Here is a 20,220-nt window from a genome sequence, read left to right on the forward strand (position 1 = left end):
TTAGATTTCCTTTCTGAGAATTTCCCTTTCACGTTTTTTGTCTTTATTCCTATCGAACTGTTTTCTTTTTCTTATTAATTCACAACAGCTCTTAAAAGTTCTGTATACTAATTCTTTGGTAGGACTTCAGAATCAAAGGCAAATGTGTAAGACCATTTGATGGTCAATTTTATGTGTCAACTTAACTGGGTCACATGGTGCCCAGACATTAGGTCAAACATTATTCTGAATGAGTCTGTGGGGGTGCTTCTGCGTGAGATTAATATTTGAATCAGTAAACTGAGTAAAGCAGATTGCCCTCCTTAATGTGGATAGGCCCCATCCAATCAATGGAAGACCTGAATAGGACAAAAAAGCTGAGTAAGAGGGAAATCCTTTTGCCTGACTGTTTGAGCTGGGTCATTGCTTTTTTTCTGGCCTTTGGATTCAGATAAAAACACTGGCTTTTCTTGGGTCTTGAGCTTACTAGCTTTCAGACTGGGACTTATTACTCCTGGCTTTCAAGCCTCTGGACTTGGACTAGAACTACACATCATTTCTCCTGGGTTTCTATCTTGCTGACTGCAGATTTTGGGTCTTATCAGTCTCCATAATCATGTAAACCAGTTTCTTATTTTACATACATAATATATATACACATATATAGGATAAAATATAGATAGGGTATTATATACATATTATATTTTTATACATCCCATTGGTTCTGTTTCTCTGGAGAAGCCTGACTAATATAGATTATGAACTTCAAAGAACAGATGGGATCCATCATCTTGTAATTGCCAGTCCAGGGACCAGGCCAGACCAGCCACTCCATGCAAGGGCCTGTCAGAGCTGGAGATGACTTCCTAGATATGAGACCCCCTACTCGCCTCTGACACTCTGTGGTCTTGTGCACTTTCCTACCCATCAGGACACCATCTTGGGGAGGAGTGGGGGAAGAAGGAGTCAGGAAGACTGAACTTTCATGAGAAAGAAGCCAAATCAACTTACCCTGGAGACATTTAAACCAGAAGAAAATATAATATTGTAAATTCACAAGTTTAAACTTTCCCCTCCCTCTCTTAACCAGCAGAGTAGAAGCTCAGGAGAAAGATGAGATTAATAATACAACATAAAGAGCTATGGAATTTTTTGCACATTTGAGCATAAGGAATAAACTACAATCCTTTTACAGTTACATTAAAATTGTCTTAAATAACTAATCACTATTGCATTAGATTATTATACTTCAACATTTTAAACAATCTCCCCTTTGCTCAAATGAAGTTTACATCTGATCTTATGATATTTAACACCATTTAACAACATGCATAGCTAAATATTAAAGTGTCTTAATTTATTTAGTAAGGAATACCTGAATTAGGAATTTACACTCCACAAAGGGAAGAAAAAAGGCAAATTTTAACAAGGAGATGTTCATATGAATTATTAAAACTGCACAATATGACCTTACCGTTCTGAATACCCGCTGTCCCGGGCAAACCTCTGAAATGCACCCATGGGATCTGAGCCTGTGCTTAAGATAAATACCAGGGGAGTTTTGTATGACATGTCTTGATACAGAGAGGGCAGGTCCATGGGTGGTGTCTCTACAAAGGATTTCCCAAGAGTTTCTATTACAAAGTCTGTAAGAGCAAAAACCACCTGAAAATTGAAAGGAAAAACATTACAAAAATACTGGATGAGGTTCCAATTCAACAATGTATCAGAAATTCTAGCCAGACCTATTAGGCAGGATAAAGAAATAAGGAATTCAAATCAGAAAGGAAGAAGTAAAAATGTCACTATTTGCAGATGATAAGATCTTATACAGTTGACCTTTGAACAACATGAGTTTGAACTGCACAGGTTCACTTATACGGTGGATTTTTTCCAATAGAAATGTACTATAGTACTACACAATCCATGGTTGGTTGAATCCTCAGATGAGCAACCACAGATACAGAGGGCTGACTGTAAAGTTATATGTAGATTTTCTATTGTGCAGAGGGCCAGTGCCCCAACCTCTGCATTGTTCAAGGGTCATCTGTGTATAGAAAATCCTAAAGACTTCACCAAAAAACCGTTAGACCTAATAAATGAATTAAGTAAAGTTGCAGGATACAAAATCAACATACAAAATCAGTTGTGTTTATACACACTACAGTGAAATATCTGAAAGAGAAATAAAGAAAACTATCTTAAATCAGAAAGGAAAAAACAAATACCGTATATTAATGCGTATATGTGGAATCTAGATAAATGGTATAGGTGATTTTATTTGCAAAACAGAAATAGAGACACTGATGTAGCGAACAAATGTATGGACACCAAGGGGGGAAAGGGAGCAGGTGGGATGAATTGGGAGATTGGGATTGACATATATACACTATTGATACTATATATAAAATATATAACTAATGAGAACCTACTGTATAGCTCAGGGAACTCTATTCACTGCTCTGTGGTGACCTAAATGGGAAGGAAATCCAAAAAAGAGGGGATATATGTATATGTATAACTGATTCACTTTGCTGTACAGTAGAAACTAACACAACATTGTAAAGCAACTATACTCCAATAAAAATTAATTATAAAAAATAAAATAAAAAATAAATTAAAAAAAGAAAACTATCCACTTCCAATAGCATCAAAAACAATAAAATACTTAGGAATAAATTTAACCAAGGAAGTGAAAGATTTGTACACTGACAAGACATTGATAAAAGAAATTGAAGAAGACATAAACAAATGGAAAGATATCCTGTGTTTGTGGATTGTAAGAATTAATATTGTTAAAATGTCCATACTACCCAAAGCCATCTATAGATTCAATGCAATCCCTATCAAAATTCCATTGATGTTTTTCACAGAAATAGAAAAAAATTCCTAAATTTATATGGAACCACAAATGACCTGAAATTGCCAAAGCAATCCTGAGAAAGAAGATCAAAGCTGGAGGCAGGACACTTCCTGAATTCAAATTATATTCCAAAGGTGTAGTAATCAAAACAGTATGGTACCGACAAGAAAACAGACACATAGATGAATGGAACACAACTGAGAGCCCAGAAATAAACCCACACATATATGGTCTACTACTAATATTTGACAAGAAAGCCAAGAATAATCAATGGGGAAAGAATAGTCTCTTCAATAACTGGTGTTGGACAAACTGGACATTCACATGGCAAAGAATGAAATTGGACCGCTATCTTACACCACTCATAAAAATCAACTCAAGATGAATTAAATATTTAAATATAAGACCCAAATCCATAAAACTTCTAGAAGAAAACAGAGGGGAAAATTTCCTTGACATAGTTTTAGCAACGAGTTTTTGGATATGACGCCAAAAGCACAAGCAATGAAAACAAAAATAAACAAGGGACTATACAAAACTAAAAAGCTCCTGCACAGCAAAAGAAGTAACCAACAAAATAAGAAGGCAACCTATGGAATGGGAGAAGGTATCTTAAAACCATACATCTGATAAGGTGTTAAAATCCAAAATATGTAAGAAACTCATGCAACTTAATAGCAAAACCAAACAATCTGGTTAAAAAATGGGCAAAGGATCTAAATAGGCATTTTTCCAAAGGAGATAAACAAATGGCCAACAGGTACATAAAAAGGTGCTCAACATCACTAATTATCAGGGAAATGCAAATCAAAACTACAATGAGCTATCACCTCACACCTGTTAGAATTGCTGTTAACAAAAAGACAAGAGATAAGTAGTGTTGGTGAATAAAAGGGAACCCTTTTGCATTGTTGGCAGGAATGTAAATTGGTGTAGCCACTATGGAAAACAGAATGGAGGTTCCTTAACAAATTAAAAATATAGCTACCAGATGATCCAGTAATCCCACTTCTGGGTATTTATTTGAATGAAATGAAGTCACTACCTTGAAGAGATATCTGCACCCCCATATTCATTGCAGCCTTATTCACAATAGCCAAGACATGAAAACAATCTAAATATGCATCCACAGATTAATGGGTAAAGACATTTGGTAAATATATACAATGGAATATCTTGCCATTTGTGATAGCAAAGATGGACCTCGAGGACATTATGTTAAGTGAAATAAATTAGAGAAAGATAAACACTGTATGGTATCACTTACATGTGGAATCTAACAGAGCTGAACTCATAGAAACAGAGAGTAGAATGCTGGTTGCCAGGGTATTGGGAGGGGGGAGAAATGGGGAGATGTTTCAAAGGGTACAAACTTCCACTTATAAGATGAATAAGTAGTAGCATTCGAATGTATAGCATGGTGACTCCAGTTAACAATATTATATATTTAAAAGTTAAGAGATTAATTCTGAAATGTTCTCACCACACACACACACACACACACACACACACACACACACGGTAATTATGTGAGGTGATGGATGTGTTAATTAACCATATTGTGGTAATCATTTTGCAATATATGTATGTATCAAATCATCATGTTTTACACCTCTTAAACAATGTTACTTGTTAGTTATATCTCAGTAAATCTGGAAAAAAACAATATAGCTCAGGCAATGTAAATTAAAAAAAATGTCTCTTTAGGTAACGATTCTATCATTCTAATATATTTTTATAAAAGGAAAATTATAAAGTAACATTTCCCCCCTCCAGAAACAAATTTAATAAAATAATGTAACACTCTTGAGAGACACTCAACATAACAGAAATAGAGGGGAAATTCCTCAACCTGTTAAGAGGTATCAATGAAAACCCCACAGCTAACATCATACTTAATGGTGAAAACTGCATGCTTTTCCTCCTAAGATAGGTACAAGGCAAGTACATCCACTGCCATTACTTCTCTTCAACATTGTCCTGGATCTTCTAACTAGGGCAATTAGCTAAGAAAATAAAATAAAAGATATCTAGATTGGGAAGGAAGAAGTAAAACCATCTCTATTTGCAGATGACAAGATCTTGTATATAGAAAATGCTATGAAACACAGTAAAAGTCTGTTAGAATAAACAAGTTCAGCAGGTTTGCAGTATACAAAAATATACAGCAATCAACTATTTCTCTACAGTAGCAGTGAGAAAACCAACAATGAAATTAAGAATGCAATTCCACTTACAATAGCAACAGAAAGAACAAAATATTTAGAAGTAAATTTAACAAGAGAAATGCAAAACTTAGTCTCTGAGAACTATAAAACATTGTTGGAATAAATTAAAGAAGATCTAAATAAATGGAAAAACACCCCACGTACATGGATTGGAAGACTTAATGTTAAGATGCAAATACTCCCTAAATTGATCTACAGAGTCCAATCAAAATTCTGACTGGTTTCTTTTCAGAAATTTCCAAGCTGATCCTAAATTCATATGGAAACTCAAGGGACCCAGAATAGTCAAAATAATCTTGAAAAAGAAGAGCAAAGTTGGAAGACTCACACTTCCCAATTTTAAAACTTGCCACAAAGCTACAATAATCAACATAGTGCAGTAGTGGCATAAGTGTAGACATATAGATCAATGGACTAGAACTGATATATTAGAAATAAACTCTCACAATTATGGCCAATTGATTTTTGGCAAGGGTGTCAAGATCATTCAATGGAGATAGAAGAGTCTTTTAACAAATGATGCTGGGACAACTGGATATTCACATGCAAAAGAATCAAGTTGGCTCCTTACCTAACACTATATAAAAATTAAATCAAAATGGATCAAAGATCTTGATGTAAGAGATAAAGTTTTATAACTCTTAAAAGAAAACATAGGAGTAAATCTTCATGACATTGAATTAGGCAATGGCTTTTTAGATGTGGCATCAAAAGGATGAGTGACAAAAGAAAAACAAATTGGAAATCACCAAAATAAAAATTAAAAAAATTTTGTGTTTCAAAGGACACCATAAAGAAAGTGAAGACAACCACAGAGTGGGAGAACTTTTTTTCTTTCAAATAATGTATCTGTTAAGGAAATTTTATTTAGAATATATAAAGAACTCTTTCAACTCCATAAGAAAAAGACAAATAGTTTTAAAAAATGGCAAAGGATCTGAAGAGACAGTTCTACAAATAGCCAATAAACACAAGAAAATATGCTCACTGTCATTAGACACAAGGACACCTCAAGAAAATTACAGACCAATATCCTTGATGAATAAAGATGCCAAATCCTCAATGAAATATTAGCGAACAAAGTTCAAAAATACATTAAAAGGATCATACACATAATCAAGTGGGACTTATTCCAGGGATGCAAGGATGGTTCAACATTCGCAAATCAGTCACTGTGATACACCACATTAACAAAATGAAAGATAAAAAAACATATAGGCACCTCAATAGATGCAGAAAAAGGCACTTCCCTGGTGGTGTGGTGGTTGAGAGTCCGCCTTCCAATGCAGGGGACGCGAGTTCTATCCCTGGTCAGGGAACTAAGATCCCACATGCTGTGGGGCAACTAAGCCCATGCGCCACAACTACTGAGCCCACACACCACAACTACTGATCCTGTAAGCCACATCTAGAGAGCCCATGTGCCGCAATAACAGAGCCCACGTGCTCTGGAGCCCATGAACCACAACTAGAGAGAAGCCCGTGTGCCACAATGAAGAGCCCTTGCACTGTGACAAAAAATCCTGTGTGATGCAACTAAGACCTGAAGCAGCCATAAATAAATAAATAATAAATATTAAAAAATAGATGCAGAAAAAGCATTTGACAAAATTCAATACACATTTATGATAAAACTTCCGACAAAGTGGGAACATACCTCAACATAATAAAGGCCATATATGACAAGCCCACAGCTAACATCATACTCAGTAGTGAAAAGGTAAAAGCCTTTCCTTTAAGAACAGGAACAAGGCAATGATGCCCACTCTTACTATTTTTATTCAACATAGTATTGGAAGTCCTGGCCAGAGCAATTAAATAAGAAAAAAAAAAAGACATCCAAATTGGAAAGGAAGAAATAAAACTGTCACTGTCTGCAGATGACATACTGTCGTATATGGAAAACACTAAAGACTCTATCAAGAAACTGTTACAACTAATAAATGAATTCAGTAATATTGCAGGATACAAAATCAAGACACAAAAATCTGTTGTGTTTTTACATACTAATAACAAACTATATGAAAGAGAAAAGAAGAAAGCAATCCCATTTACAATTACATTAAAAAGAATAAAATATCTAGCAATATATTTAACCAAGAGATGAAATACCTGTATATTGAAAACTACAAGACATTAATGATGAAACATTGAAGAAGACACAAATAAGTGGAAAGATATTCTGTGTTCATGGTTGGGAGAATCAACATTGTTAAAATGTCCACAATACCCAAGGCAATTTGCAGATTCAGTGCAATCTCTATCAAAATTCCAATTGCATTTTTCACAGAACTAGAATAAATAATCCTAAAGTTTGTACAGAACTGCAAAAAAACCTCTAATAGCCAAAGCAATCTTGAGAAAGAAGAACAGAGCTGGAGGCATCACACTCCCTGATTTCAAACTATGTTACAAAGCTCAAGTAATTAAAGCAGTATGATATTGGCATAACAACAGACACACAGATCAATGGAACAGAACAAAGAGCCCAGAAATAAACCCAGGCATATATAGTCAGTTAAATTACATCAAACGGGTCAAGAATATAAAATGGGGAAAGGACGGTTTCTTCAATTAATGGTGTTGGGAAAACTAGACAGTCACATGTAAAAGAATGAAACTCAGCCACTATGTTACACTATACACAAATATTTACTCAAAATGGATTAAAGACTCAAACATAAGACTTGAAGCCATAAAAGTCCTAGAAGAAAACATATGCAGTAAACTCCTTGACACAGGTCTTGGTAATGATTTTTTGAATCTGACACCAAAAGCAAAAACAACAAAAGTCAAAATAAATAAGTGGGGCTACATCATACCAAAAAGCTTATGCACTGCAAGAGAAACTATCAACAAAATGAAAAGGCAACATATTGAATAGTAGAAAATATTTGCAAATCTTAGATAAGGGGCTAATATACAAAATATACAAATAACTCATGCACCTCAATAGCAAAAAGCCCGCAAACAATCCAATTAAAAAATAGGCAGAAGATTTGAATAGGCATTTTTCCAAAAAAGACATACAGATGGCCAACAGGTACATGAAAAAGGTGCTCAGCATCATTAATCATCAGGGAAGTGCAAATCAAAACCACAATGAGATATCATTTCATACCTGCTAAAATGACTATTATCAAAAAGACAAGAAATAAGTGTTGGTGAGGATGTTGAGAAAAGGGAACCCTTGGGCACTGTTGGTGGGAATGTAAATTGGTGCAGCCACTATGGAAAACAGTGTCTATGTCTGCAAAAAATTAAAAATAGCACTACTGTATGATCCAGCACTCACAATTCTGGGTCTTTATACTAAGAAAATGTAAACACTAACTTGAAAAGATATATGCACCCCATGTTAACTACAGCACTTTTTACAATAGCTAGGTCATGGAAACAACCTGTGTCCATCAATGGATAAATGAATAAAGAAAATGTGGTATATATATGTACACACACAATAGAATATTATTCAGGCATGAAAAAGAATGAAATCTTGCCATTTGCAACAACATGAATGGGCCTTGAGGGCATTATACTAAGTGAAATAAGTCAGACAGAGAAAAAGAAATATATTACCTCTCTTATATGTGTAGTCTTAAGAACAGCAACAACAACAACAAACTCCTAGATACAGAGAACAGATTGGTGGTTGCCAGAGAGGGGAAAATGGGTGCAGAGGATGAAAAGGTTAAAAAAAAAAAAAAAGTGTGTGTGTGTGTGTGTGTGTGTGTGTGTGTGTGTGAGAGAGAGAGAGAGAGAGAGAGAAAGAGAATGAACTTCATTTCCTAAGATCAAAATTCTTAACCTAGAATTATAAAATCATATGTAGGAGAGCATTCATGCATTTTCTAAGAAGGCCTGCAACTATCATTATATTCTTCAAAGGGTCCAAGTGAAAAAAAGAATCCCTGCCCTCAGGCTGACCTGCAGCCTGTGGCTGGGAAGGGTGGGCAAGTATCCCTTGTGAAGCCCCTTTGCTTCTATCAAAGCCTAGGTGGTGCCCAAGGGGAGTGACTCCACCCACTTCCGGTTCAGGGCTTGATTCCATTTCCCATTCTATTTATTTCATATTTGCTCCCATGAGCAGCAGCTCTGACCACAGCCTGAAGGCCTGTCTCTGAGCTCTTCTGGGCCCTTCTCCTCTGGGACCCTCTTCTCCCAGTAGGCCCTCCCTCCAGTCCCTGCTAGGCTTCCCCAGCCAGGGTACTACTCCACGTCTAGCTGCTGCTCACCCCTTACCTCCCCACCAAATTGGATGTTGGTTTGACACAGGAAATGATTTATATGAGAAGTTGAGAATATCACCCCTTCAAAGAGATTCTCCTTGGTTCCCACCCTAAACTAGCTTTCACTCTATTACTTTTACTGAAACTTCCCATTCATGTCCTTCCAAGAACTTTTTGCAGATGGAAAATATTTTATTCTTTTTTTTCCCCTCTCTCTCACTAGAATGTGAGCCCATGGGAATATGGACTTTGAATTTTTTCTTTTTCACAATTGTAGCCTTAGTGCCTAGAATACAATAATTACTTACCAAGGTAATTGTTAAATGTTCTATGAACAGAAGCTAAGAGAAAGTTACCAGTCTTCAAATATTGGAAGGTGACTCTCAGGTCTTTCCTGAGTCTGGTCTTCTCTGGACCAGAGAAATGGGAATGCTGGCTGGGAGACAAGGCCTCACAGCAGGTGGGATCTTGCATGGACATAGCCGACCAGCATCTCTTCTCCAGGAAATCTTCCAGTAGTCATATTTTTACTGTATGATGCAATTTCCCTATCCATAGCTGACTGGACCAGGGGTAAAACTTAAGTCAAGCTGGACCAATCAGAATCTCTCTCTTAAGAATTTGAAACTAGAGGAACAGTTTATAGTTGAGAGCTGAGTGCTGATAATTGCAATACTACAGAGCTATGTTCATTGAACTGCCCAGATTATTACTCTTCCTGAAGCGTGATTAATTGGCTTTTCCTTGAAAGAGGAAATGAGCTACCCCCCAGTATCTTTTAATTTTAATAAATCATTTTTTTCTTAAACTTATTAAGTTTACTCTCTATGGTTGTAACCTAAAGAACCTAAGCTCATACACAGAGACACAGAACCTGAAAAAACAACAATTTCCTATAGTCTAGAATTTTCTAGCACATGTCTTAATCTTTAAAACTCCTTCTTCTTTGGGGCACCTGCCACTTAGTCATCCTTCATTCTTGTCAGCATCCAACCTGGTAGCCACTGTCCCATATTCACTGAAGACTTTCCATCTGCTCATAGCTTTCCTCTCCATTCATGTCTGTTCCAATGATTTATCAACTGTGTCTCACCATCTGGGGTGACACAACCCAGGTTCAGGGTCCATAAGGCCATCCCACACCCTAACACCACAGTTCCTTGACCTCTAACTCTAATGCAGATCATCTCATCACTTCCTCAGTCACCCACACCCATGGCTACCCTCAGGACATTGTCATCACTTAGAACTGCTCATCAGAAATTTTAAGTTCAACTTTGATCACAATCTCTCCCATCCTTCTAGCTGTGCTACTCCTCTAGTCCAACTACATTTGCTTCCAAAGAAACTTTCAAGGTTTTTCCTCTTCTCCCAGTCTGTAAGCTCTTTCTTAGATCTCTCCTCGTTTATAGAACTACTTTTACCAACAGTCTCAATGGCTTTTTATCCTCTATTCATCTATTGTAATTATTGGTAGCCCAGGTTGACCCCACAGCCTTTCAGTGTTCCTACAGAGATGGTAGAAAATCCTACAGCATAGCCTCAATATTTCCCAGCTATGCTTTGGCTTTCTCCAGCGAGTTTTCTTTCTCTCATTTCTCATAGGAACATCCTCCATTCATTCATTCTGTTGATAACTTGCTGTACCGAAACTCTATACTTCTTTGGTTTCCACGTCACTTCTTTCTCCTGGTGTTCTTCTTGCCCCTCTGCCTCTTCCTTCTCATGGGTTCTTCATCCTTTCTCTCTGCCCTTTCAAAGTTGGTGCTTCTCAGGGTTTCATCCTTTGCCCACTTGTCCTCTTATTCTATTATTCCTCTACCATTTTAACAACTCCTGTGGTTTTACTTTCCAACTCAATGCTGATGATTCCCCAATCTCTATTTCTAAGCCATATTTCTCTCTAGAGTTTTTTTTTTTTTTTTTTTTTTTTTGTGGTACGCGGGCCTCTCACTGTTGTGGCCTCTCCTGTTGCAGAGCACAGGGTCCAGACGCACAGGCTCAGCGGCCATGGCTCACGGGCCCAGCCGCTCCACAGCATGTGGGATCTTCCCAGACCGGGGCACGAACCCACATCCCCTGCATAAGCAGGTGGACTCTCAACCACTGCACCACCAGGGAAGCCCTCTCTCTAGAGTTTTATAACCAGATATTAATTGGTCTCCATACTACTATACACTCTGATACTGGTGGACACTGCAGACTCAGTGACATCTTTCTCTGACATGTTTTTCCTTTCACATTTGCTTAGTTGTTGATACAACCATCCCCTTTGGCACCCATGCAGAAACTAGGAGCACCACAGTTGCCCCATCTCCACATTCCCCTCCATCTTTTTAATCTACTACCTCTATCCTAATTCAGTTTGCCATAACTTAAAAAAAATTTTTTATTGGAGCATAGTTGATTTACAATGTTGTGTTAGTTTCAGGTGTACAGCAAAGTGCTATATATATATATATATATACACCTATCTCTCTCTCTATATATCCATTCTTTTTCAGATTCTTTTCTCATATAGGTTATTACAGAATATTGAGTAGAGTTCCCTGTGCTATACAGCAGGTTCTCTTTGGTAACCATAAGTTTGATTTCAAGATATGTGAGTTTTTCTGTTTTGTAAATAAGTTCATTTGTATCATTTTTTAAATTAGATTCCACATATAAGCAATATCATATGATATTTGTCTTTGTCTGATCTCACTTAGTATGATAATCTCTAGGTCTATCCATCTTGCTGCAAATGGCATTATTTTGTTCTTTTTTTATGCAGACTGCTGTAATTTCTTATATAAACTACATCAACCATCTTCAAACTGGTCTTGGTAACTATGGTGTTTTTCTCTTCAAATGCCTTCTTCCCATTGCTGCCAAGATCTGAAAGGCCCATCAATCCCCTGCTAATGCTGTCCAGCAGATCCCTGCCCTCTCTAGCAGAGAGCACAAGTTTCCCATGGCACACACCAGGGAAGGCCCACCAGGTTCCTGGCTGGCTCTCCAACCTTTTCTTTCATCATTTTCTGTATAAAACATTATGTTCTATTAATAACAAAGTCTCTATTTCTTATTAATAACACAGAGTCACAAACCACCTCCCAAACTTGGCCATTGCTACTCTCTAAACAAATCTACTTCAGTCCATGAATCATAACTGGCTGGTGAGCTTTAGTAGAAGTAATTATAACACAGTTCTTTAATGAAAAAATCTCCTACCTTTTCTTCTTTACAGCATTTAATAAGAATTAGCTTATGGAAATAACTTAATTCTGGACACCAAAAATTATGGTTTGTGGGCACCCTTTCTGTTGTCATGAGTTGATCATCCTCCTTTATTTTAGAATAGGCTTCCCATTCAGGTGGGTTAAGATAAGTCTCAAAAGATCCTGGAAACACAATTTAAAAATATGCTTTAATTAAAGTTGCTTTGACTTTGATATTAAATAAATATATTTGGTAATTAAAAAATCTCTACATTTACCATTAGCTTTTTACATTACCACAAATGTAAATATATTTAATCTCCCCCTACCCAACCTAATTAAAAAATAGTGAATTTAAAATTGGATCAGAAAACGAATTCAAACCACTTAACAAAAGGCAAAGCTAAAACAAATGACAGAGAAGTTAAAAATAAAAGGATGCATAGAGATATATCAATCATATGTGAGCAAAAACAAACACCTGCCATGATAAGAGTAACACTGGATATCTTAAAATTCAAGGCAAATATAATTAAATGGGATGAAATTGTTCAAGTTATATTAATTAAAATACAAACCCAATAATAAAAACACAATAAAATGAACCTATATGTGTCAGACAATAGCATAAAAATACATCAAACCATCACTGCTGAAGGCAGAAGAAAAAGCAGAAAAACATATTAATGATAGGAAATAACACAACTGTCAGTCTGTGACAGATAAAGCAAATTAAAAATTCTGGTATAAATAATTTTTACCATATAAATAATATATGAATTGACATCGCTACAACTTTATGCCCTAATAAACAGAACACATTGCCCTCAACCCCCCTGGAATATTTATAAGAAATGGGCTTGCATCTCACATGAGGCTTAGGATTCTAGTTAGCCCTTACTCTGGTTATAACATGTAGTAAGAATTAGCATTGAAATTCCTGCAGAGTGAGAGGGCAGACAGCAGAAGCAAGAAGAACTACAGTTCTGCAGCATGTGGAACAAAACCCACATTCACAGAAAGACAGACAAAATGAAAAGGCAGAGGACTGTGTACCAGCTGAAGGAACAAGATAAAACCCCAGAAAAACAACTAAATTAAGTGGAGATAGGCAACCCTCCAGAAAAAGAATTCAGAATAATGATAGTGAAGATGATGCAGGACCTTGGAAAAAGAATGGAGGCAAAGATCGAGAAGATGCAAGAAATGTTTAACAAAGACCTTGAAGAATTAAAGAACAAACAAACAGAGATGAACAATACAATAACTGAAGTGAAAAATACACTAGTAGGAATCAATAGAAGAATAACTGAGGCAGAAGAACAGATAAGTGACTTGGAAGACAGAAAGGTGGAATTGACTGCTGTGGAACGAATGAAGAAGAAAGAATGAAAAGAAATGAAGACAGCCTAAGAGACCACTGGGATAACATTAAACATATGAACATTCGCATTATAGGGATCCCAGAAGGAGAAGAGAGAGAAAAAGGACCCAAGAAAATATTTGAAGAGATTATAGTCAAAAACGTTCTTAACATGGGAAAGGAAATAGCCACCAAAGTCCAGGAAGTGCAGAGAGTCCCAGGCAGGATAAACCCAAGGAGAAACATGCCGAGACACATAGTAATCAAACTGATAAAAATTAAAGACAAAGAAAAATTATTGAAAGCCACAAGGAAAAAATGACAAATAACATACAAGGGAACTCCTACAAGGTTAACAGCTGATTTCTCAGCAGAAACTCTACAAGCCAGAAGGGAGTGGCATGATATATTTAAAGTGATGAAAGGGAAGAACCTACAACCAAGATTACTCTACCCAGTAAGGATCTCATTCACATTCACCAGAGAAATCAAAAGCTTTACAGACAAGCAGGAGTTAAGAGAATTCAGCACCACAAACCAGCTCTACAACAAACGCCAAAGGAACTTCTTTAAGTGGGAAACACAAGAGAAGAAAAGGACCTACAAAAACAAACCCCAAACAATTAAGAAAATGGTAATAGGAACATACATATCGATAATTACCTTAAATGTGAATGGATTAAATGTTCCAACCAAAAGTTACAAGCTCACTGAATGGATACAACAACGAGACCCATATATATGCTGCCTACAAGAGACCCACTTCAGACCTAGGGACACATACAGACTGAAAGCGAGGGAGTGGAAAAAGATATTCCATACAAATGGAAATCAAAAGAAAGCTGGAGTAGCAATTCTCATATCAGGCAAAATAGACTTTAAAATAAAGAATGCTACAAGAGACAAGGAAGGACACTACATAATGATCAAGGGATCAATCCAAGAAGAAGATATAACAATTATAAATATATATACACTCAACATAGGGGCACCTCAATACAGAAGGTAAATGCTAACAGCTATAAAAGAGGAAATCAACAGTAACACAATAATAGTGGACGACTTTAACACCTCATTTACACCAATGGACAGATCATCCAGACAGAAAATTAATAAGGAAACACAAGCCTTAAGTGACACATTAGACCAGACAGATTTAATTGATATTTCTAGGACATTCCATCCAAAAACAGCAGATTACACTTTCTTCTCAAATGCACACGGAACATTTTCCAGGATAGATCACATCTTGGGTCACAAATCAAGCCTCGGTAAATTTAAGAAAATTGAAATCATATCAAGCAACTTTTCCAATCACAACACTATGAGATTAGAAATCAATTACAGGGAAAAAGCATTAAAAACACAAACACATGGAGATTAGACAATATGTTACTAAAAACCAAGAGATCACTGAAGAAATCAAAGAGGAAATAAAAAAAAACCTAGAGACAAATGACAAAGAAAACACAACAATCTAAAACCTATAGGATGCAGCAAAAGCAACTCTAAGAGGGAAGTTTATAGCAATACAATCCTACCTCAAGAAACAAGAAAAATCTCAAATAAACAATCTAATCTTACACCTAAAGGAACTAGAGAAAGATGAATTAACAACACCCAAAGTTAGTAGGTGAAAAGAAATCATAAAGATCAGAGCAGAAATAAATGAAATAGAAATGAAGAAAACAGTAGCAAAGATCAATAAAACTAAAAGCTGCTTCTTGAGAAGATAAACAAAATTGATAAACCTTTAGCCAGACTCATGAAGAAAAAAAGGGAGAGGGCTCAAATCAATACAATTAGAAATGAAAAGGAGAAATTACAATGGAAACTTCAGAAATATGAAGCATCATAAGAGACTGCTACAAGCAACTCTATGCCAATAAAATGGACAACCTGGAAGAAATGGAAAAATTCTTAGAAAGGTATAAGCTTCTAAAACTGAACCAGGTAGAAATAGAAAATATGAACAGATCAATCACAAGTAATGAAATTGAAACTGTGATTAAAAATCTTTCAGCAAACAAAAGTTCTGGACCAGATGGCTTCACAGGTGAATTTTATCAAACATTTATAGAAGAGCTTACACCCGTCCTTCTCAAACTCTTCCAAAAACTTTCAGAGGAAGGAACACTCCCAAACTCATTCTATGAGGCCACCATCACCCTGATACCAAAACCAGACAGATATACTACAAAAAAAGAAAACTACAGACCAATATCACTGATGAATATAGATGCAAAAATCCTCAATGAACTACTAGCAAACAGAATCCAACAACACATTAAAAGGATCATACACCATGTTCAAGTGGGACTTATCACAGGGATGCAAGGATTCTTCAATATATGCAAATCAATCAGTGTGATACACCACATTAACAAATTAAGGAATAAAAACCACATCTCAATAGATGCAGAAAAAGCTTTTGACAAAATTCAACACTGATTTATGATAAAAACTCTCCAGAAAGTGGGCATAAAGGGAACCTACCTCAACATAATAAAGGCCATATACGACAAACCCACAGCAAACATCATTCTCAATGGTGAAAAACTGAAAGCATTTCAACTAAGACCACAAACAAGAGAAGGATGTCCACTCTCACTACTATTATTCAACATAGTTTTGGAAGTTTTAGCCACGGCAATCAGAGAAGAAAAAGAAATAAAAGGAATACAAATTGGAGAAGAAGAAGTAAAACTGTCACTGTTTGAAGATGACATGATACTATACAGAGAGAATCCTGAAGATGTCACCAGAAAACTACTAGAGCTAATCAATGAATTCGGTAGAGTTGCAGGATACAAAATTAATGCACAGAAATCTCTTGCATTGCTATACACTAACAATGAAAGATCAGAAAGAGAAATTAAGCAAACAATCCCATTCACCATCACAAGAAAAAGAATAAAACACCTGGGGATAAACCTACCTAAGGAGGTAAAATATCTGCACTCAGAAAACAATAAGACACTGATGAAGGAAATCAAAGATGACACAAACGGATAGATATACCATGTTCTTGGATTGGAAGAATCAATATTGTGAAAATGACTATATTACCCAAAGCAATATACAGATTCAATGCAGTCCTTATCAAATTACCAATGGCATTTTTTACAGAACTAGAACAAAAAATCTTAAAATTTGTATGGAAACAGAAAAGACCCTGAATGGCCAAAGCCATCTTCAGGGAAAAAAACGGAGCTGGAGGAATCAGACTCCCTGACTTCAGACTATACTACAAAGCTACAGTAATCAAGACAATATGGTACTGGCACAAAAACAGAAATATAGATCAATGGAGCAGGATAGAAAGCTCAGAGATAAACCCACGCACCTATTGTCAACTAATCTATGACAAAGGAGGCAAGGATATACAATGGAGAAAAGACAGCCTCTTCAATAACTGGTGCTGGGAAAACTGGACAGTTACATGTGAAAGAATGAAATTAGAATACTCCCTAACACCATACACAAAAATAAACTCAAAATGGATTAAAGACCTAAATGTAAGCCCAGAAACTATAAAACTCTTGGAGGAAAACATAAGAAGAACACTCTTTGACATAAATCACAGCAAGATCTTTTTTGACCCACCTCCTAGAGTAATGGAAATAAAACCAAAAATAAACAAATGGGTACCTAATGAAACTTAAAAGCTTTTGCACAGCAAAGGAAACTATAAACAAAACGAAAAGACAACCCTCAGAATGGGAGAAATTATTTGCAAAGGAATCAACAGACAAAGGATTAATCTCCAAAATATATAAACAGCTCATGTAGCTCAATATTAAAAATACAAACAACCCAATCAAAAAATGGGCAGAAGACCTAAATAGATATCTTTCTGAAGAAGACATACAGATGGCCAAGAGGCACATGAAAAGCTGCTCAACATCACTAATTATTAGAGAAATGTAAATTAAAACTACAATGAGGTATCACCTCACACTGGTTAGAATGGCCATCATCAGAAAATCTACAAATAACAAATGCTGGAGAGGGTGTGGAGAAAAGCCACTTGCACTGCTGGTGGGAATGTAAATTGATACAGCTACTATGGAGAACAGTATGGAGGTTCTTTAAAAAACTAAGAATTACCATGTGACCTAGCAATCCCACCCTATGCTTATACCCAGAGAAAACCATAATTCCCAAAGACACATGCACCCTAATGTTCATTGTAGCACTATTTACAATAGCCAGGTCATGGAAGCAAGCTAAATGCCCATCGACAGACGAATGGATAAAGAAGATGTGGTACATATACACAATGGAATATTACTCAGCCATAAAAAGGAACGAAATTGGGTCATTTGTAGAGATGTGGATGGACCTAGAGACTGTCATACAGAGTGAAGTAAGTCAGAAAGAGAAAAACAAATATCGTATATTAATGCATATATGTGGAATCTAGAAAAGTGGTACAGATGAATCAGTTTTCAAGGCAGAAAGAGACACAGATGTAGAGAACAAATGTATGGACAACAAGTGGGGAAAGCGGGGTGGTAGTGGTGGTGGTGGGATGAATTGGGAGGTTGGGATCGACATATATACACTAATATGTGTAAAACAGATAACTAATACTGAACATGGGAAAAAAATAAAGAAATGATTTTAAAAAAAGAAAAAAAAGAAAGGCAACCTACTGAATGGGAGAAAAAAAAAAAAGAAATTCCTGCAGGTGCAGGGAGCACAGTACGGTGTAAGCCCCCCAGCAAACCAGCACAACCATCTAGTGATGAAACAGGCTGCTGCGGTTGAACATTAGGCAAAATAGTTGGCTTCCATGGTGGGCTAGGAAAACACTTTCCCCAGCTGGTCTACTGGGACTCTCCTCTGAGGGCCTAACAATAGCAACCACAGAGCTGGTGACAGTTTAAAATGTAGTGACACTTAAGACCACGGCCCTGGAGCCATGGAGTATGTACCTCTGCAAGACTTCTAATTTCTATATGAAATATACACAATTACATGGTATGAGACCACAGGGCACAGCATACCACAGTGTTTTCTAGTTGAAAGTGGATGCTTTATTCTGAGGACCAGGTAGTAGAACCACTTATTCCAAAAGGACTTCTTTTCTCTTCAGGTTCTCATTACTGGTATAATCACCAGGGCTTTGACTAACAAGACATGATAATTTAAAATTATAACTCTCAACTAATAGGACATGAAGCACTTAGAAACCATCAAAGACACAAGATTGAGGCAATTAGGAAGCCTTTGAAGGTAAGAGTGGCATTGAAATTAATTATTAAACTTAACCTGCAAAGATCCAAAGCTCAGTTTTAGAACACAAGCCATCCTATGACATGTACAAACCTTCACCATTCTGCAGGATTTCCAGAATCAACCTTGAAATTTAACAAATGAAAGCAGGATGGTTGTTTTAAATTACTAATATTTTGGTCCCAGTTGACAGGAATAACATGGTGCCTTTTGTCCAAACACGACGAGTTGTTCCCAGAATTACTTAACCTTTCAGCCTCTACCTCTTCCCACTTTCTTTGCTTCTGTGTTTATGAGGATCCATCTAGCCTTTTTTGCTTCAGATCTGTCCCTAACTGTCCATCACTAGGCTTCTCCTATAAGTATTTTTTCTTTTGTGTTCTACTTCTAGCTACCTTGTTTAACTGGTCCACAATATAGAAACATAATTTTTATTTGATTTATTTATTGAAGAGTATTTTATTTTTTCTAGTCTTTATTTAGAAATCAAATGAACATATTAGGATCCCAGAAATTCTGGTTCATGTAGCTTTTAAACCACCACACTTACTAGGTATATTCAGGTAAATAAACATTCATATGAGAAGTAGAAGAATAATTACTAAAAATAGCAATAGGGCTTCCCTGGAGGCGCAGTGGTTGGGAGTCCGCCTGCCTATGCAGGGGACAGGGGTTCGTGCTCCAGTCCGGGAGGCTCCCGCGTGCCGCGGAGCGGCTGGGCCCGTGGGCCGTGGCCGCTGGGCCTGCGCGTCTGGGGCCTGTGCTCCGCGGCGGGAGGGGCTGCGGCGGTGAGAGGCCCGCGTACCGCAAAAAAAAAAAAAAAAAAAAAAAAAAAAAGCAATAGAACACAGAACTTCAAATCAGTACAGGGGAAATTAAAAAAAGAATGTGGACAATTCACTTGAAGGCAAGAAAGAAGAAATAAAAATGAAGCAAAGAAAAAGCCTGCCATGGAAAAAATCCCTACAAAATAAGATGATAGATGTAAATCCAAATAGATCAGGATTCTTCAGCCCTGCCACTCTGCCATTTGGGGCCAAGTGGTCATTTGTTGTGGAGGGTTGTTCTGAGCATTGTAGGATGTTTAGTCACATCTCTGGTTTCTACCTACTAGATA

The 20,220-nt window shown here is 36.6% G+C and overlaps 1 protein-coding gene across 1 annotated transcript in view; it reads right to left on the reverse strand.

The window, feature by feature from the left end:
- The window catches only part of DNAH6 (dynein axonemal heavy chain 6), a 292,253-nt gene that overhangs the window by 44,634 nt on the left and 227,399 nt on the right, over positions 1-20,220 (reverse strand). Inside the window, exons 63-64 of the mRNA XM_004271618.3 lie at positions 12,513-12,682; positions 1,454-1,644 (exon numbers count right to left, since the gene is read on the reverse strand). Of these exons, the coding sequence (XP_004271666.2) occupies positions 1,454-1,644; positions 12,513-12,682 (361 nt within the window). The remainder of the gene's footprint in view (positions 1-1,453; positions 1,645-12,512; positions 12,683-20,220) is intronic.

Source organism: Orcinus orca, chromosome 13 (genome assembly GCF_937001465.1).
Source record: "Orcinus orca chromosome 13, mOrcOrc1.1, whole genome shotgun sequence".
NCBI classification, from domain to species: Eukaryota; Metazoa; Chordata; class Mammalia; order Artiodactyla; family Delphinidae; genus Orcinus; species Orcinus orca.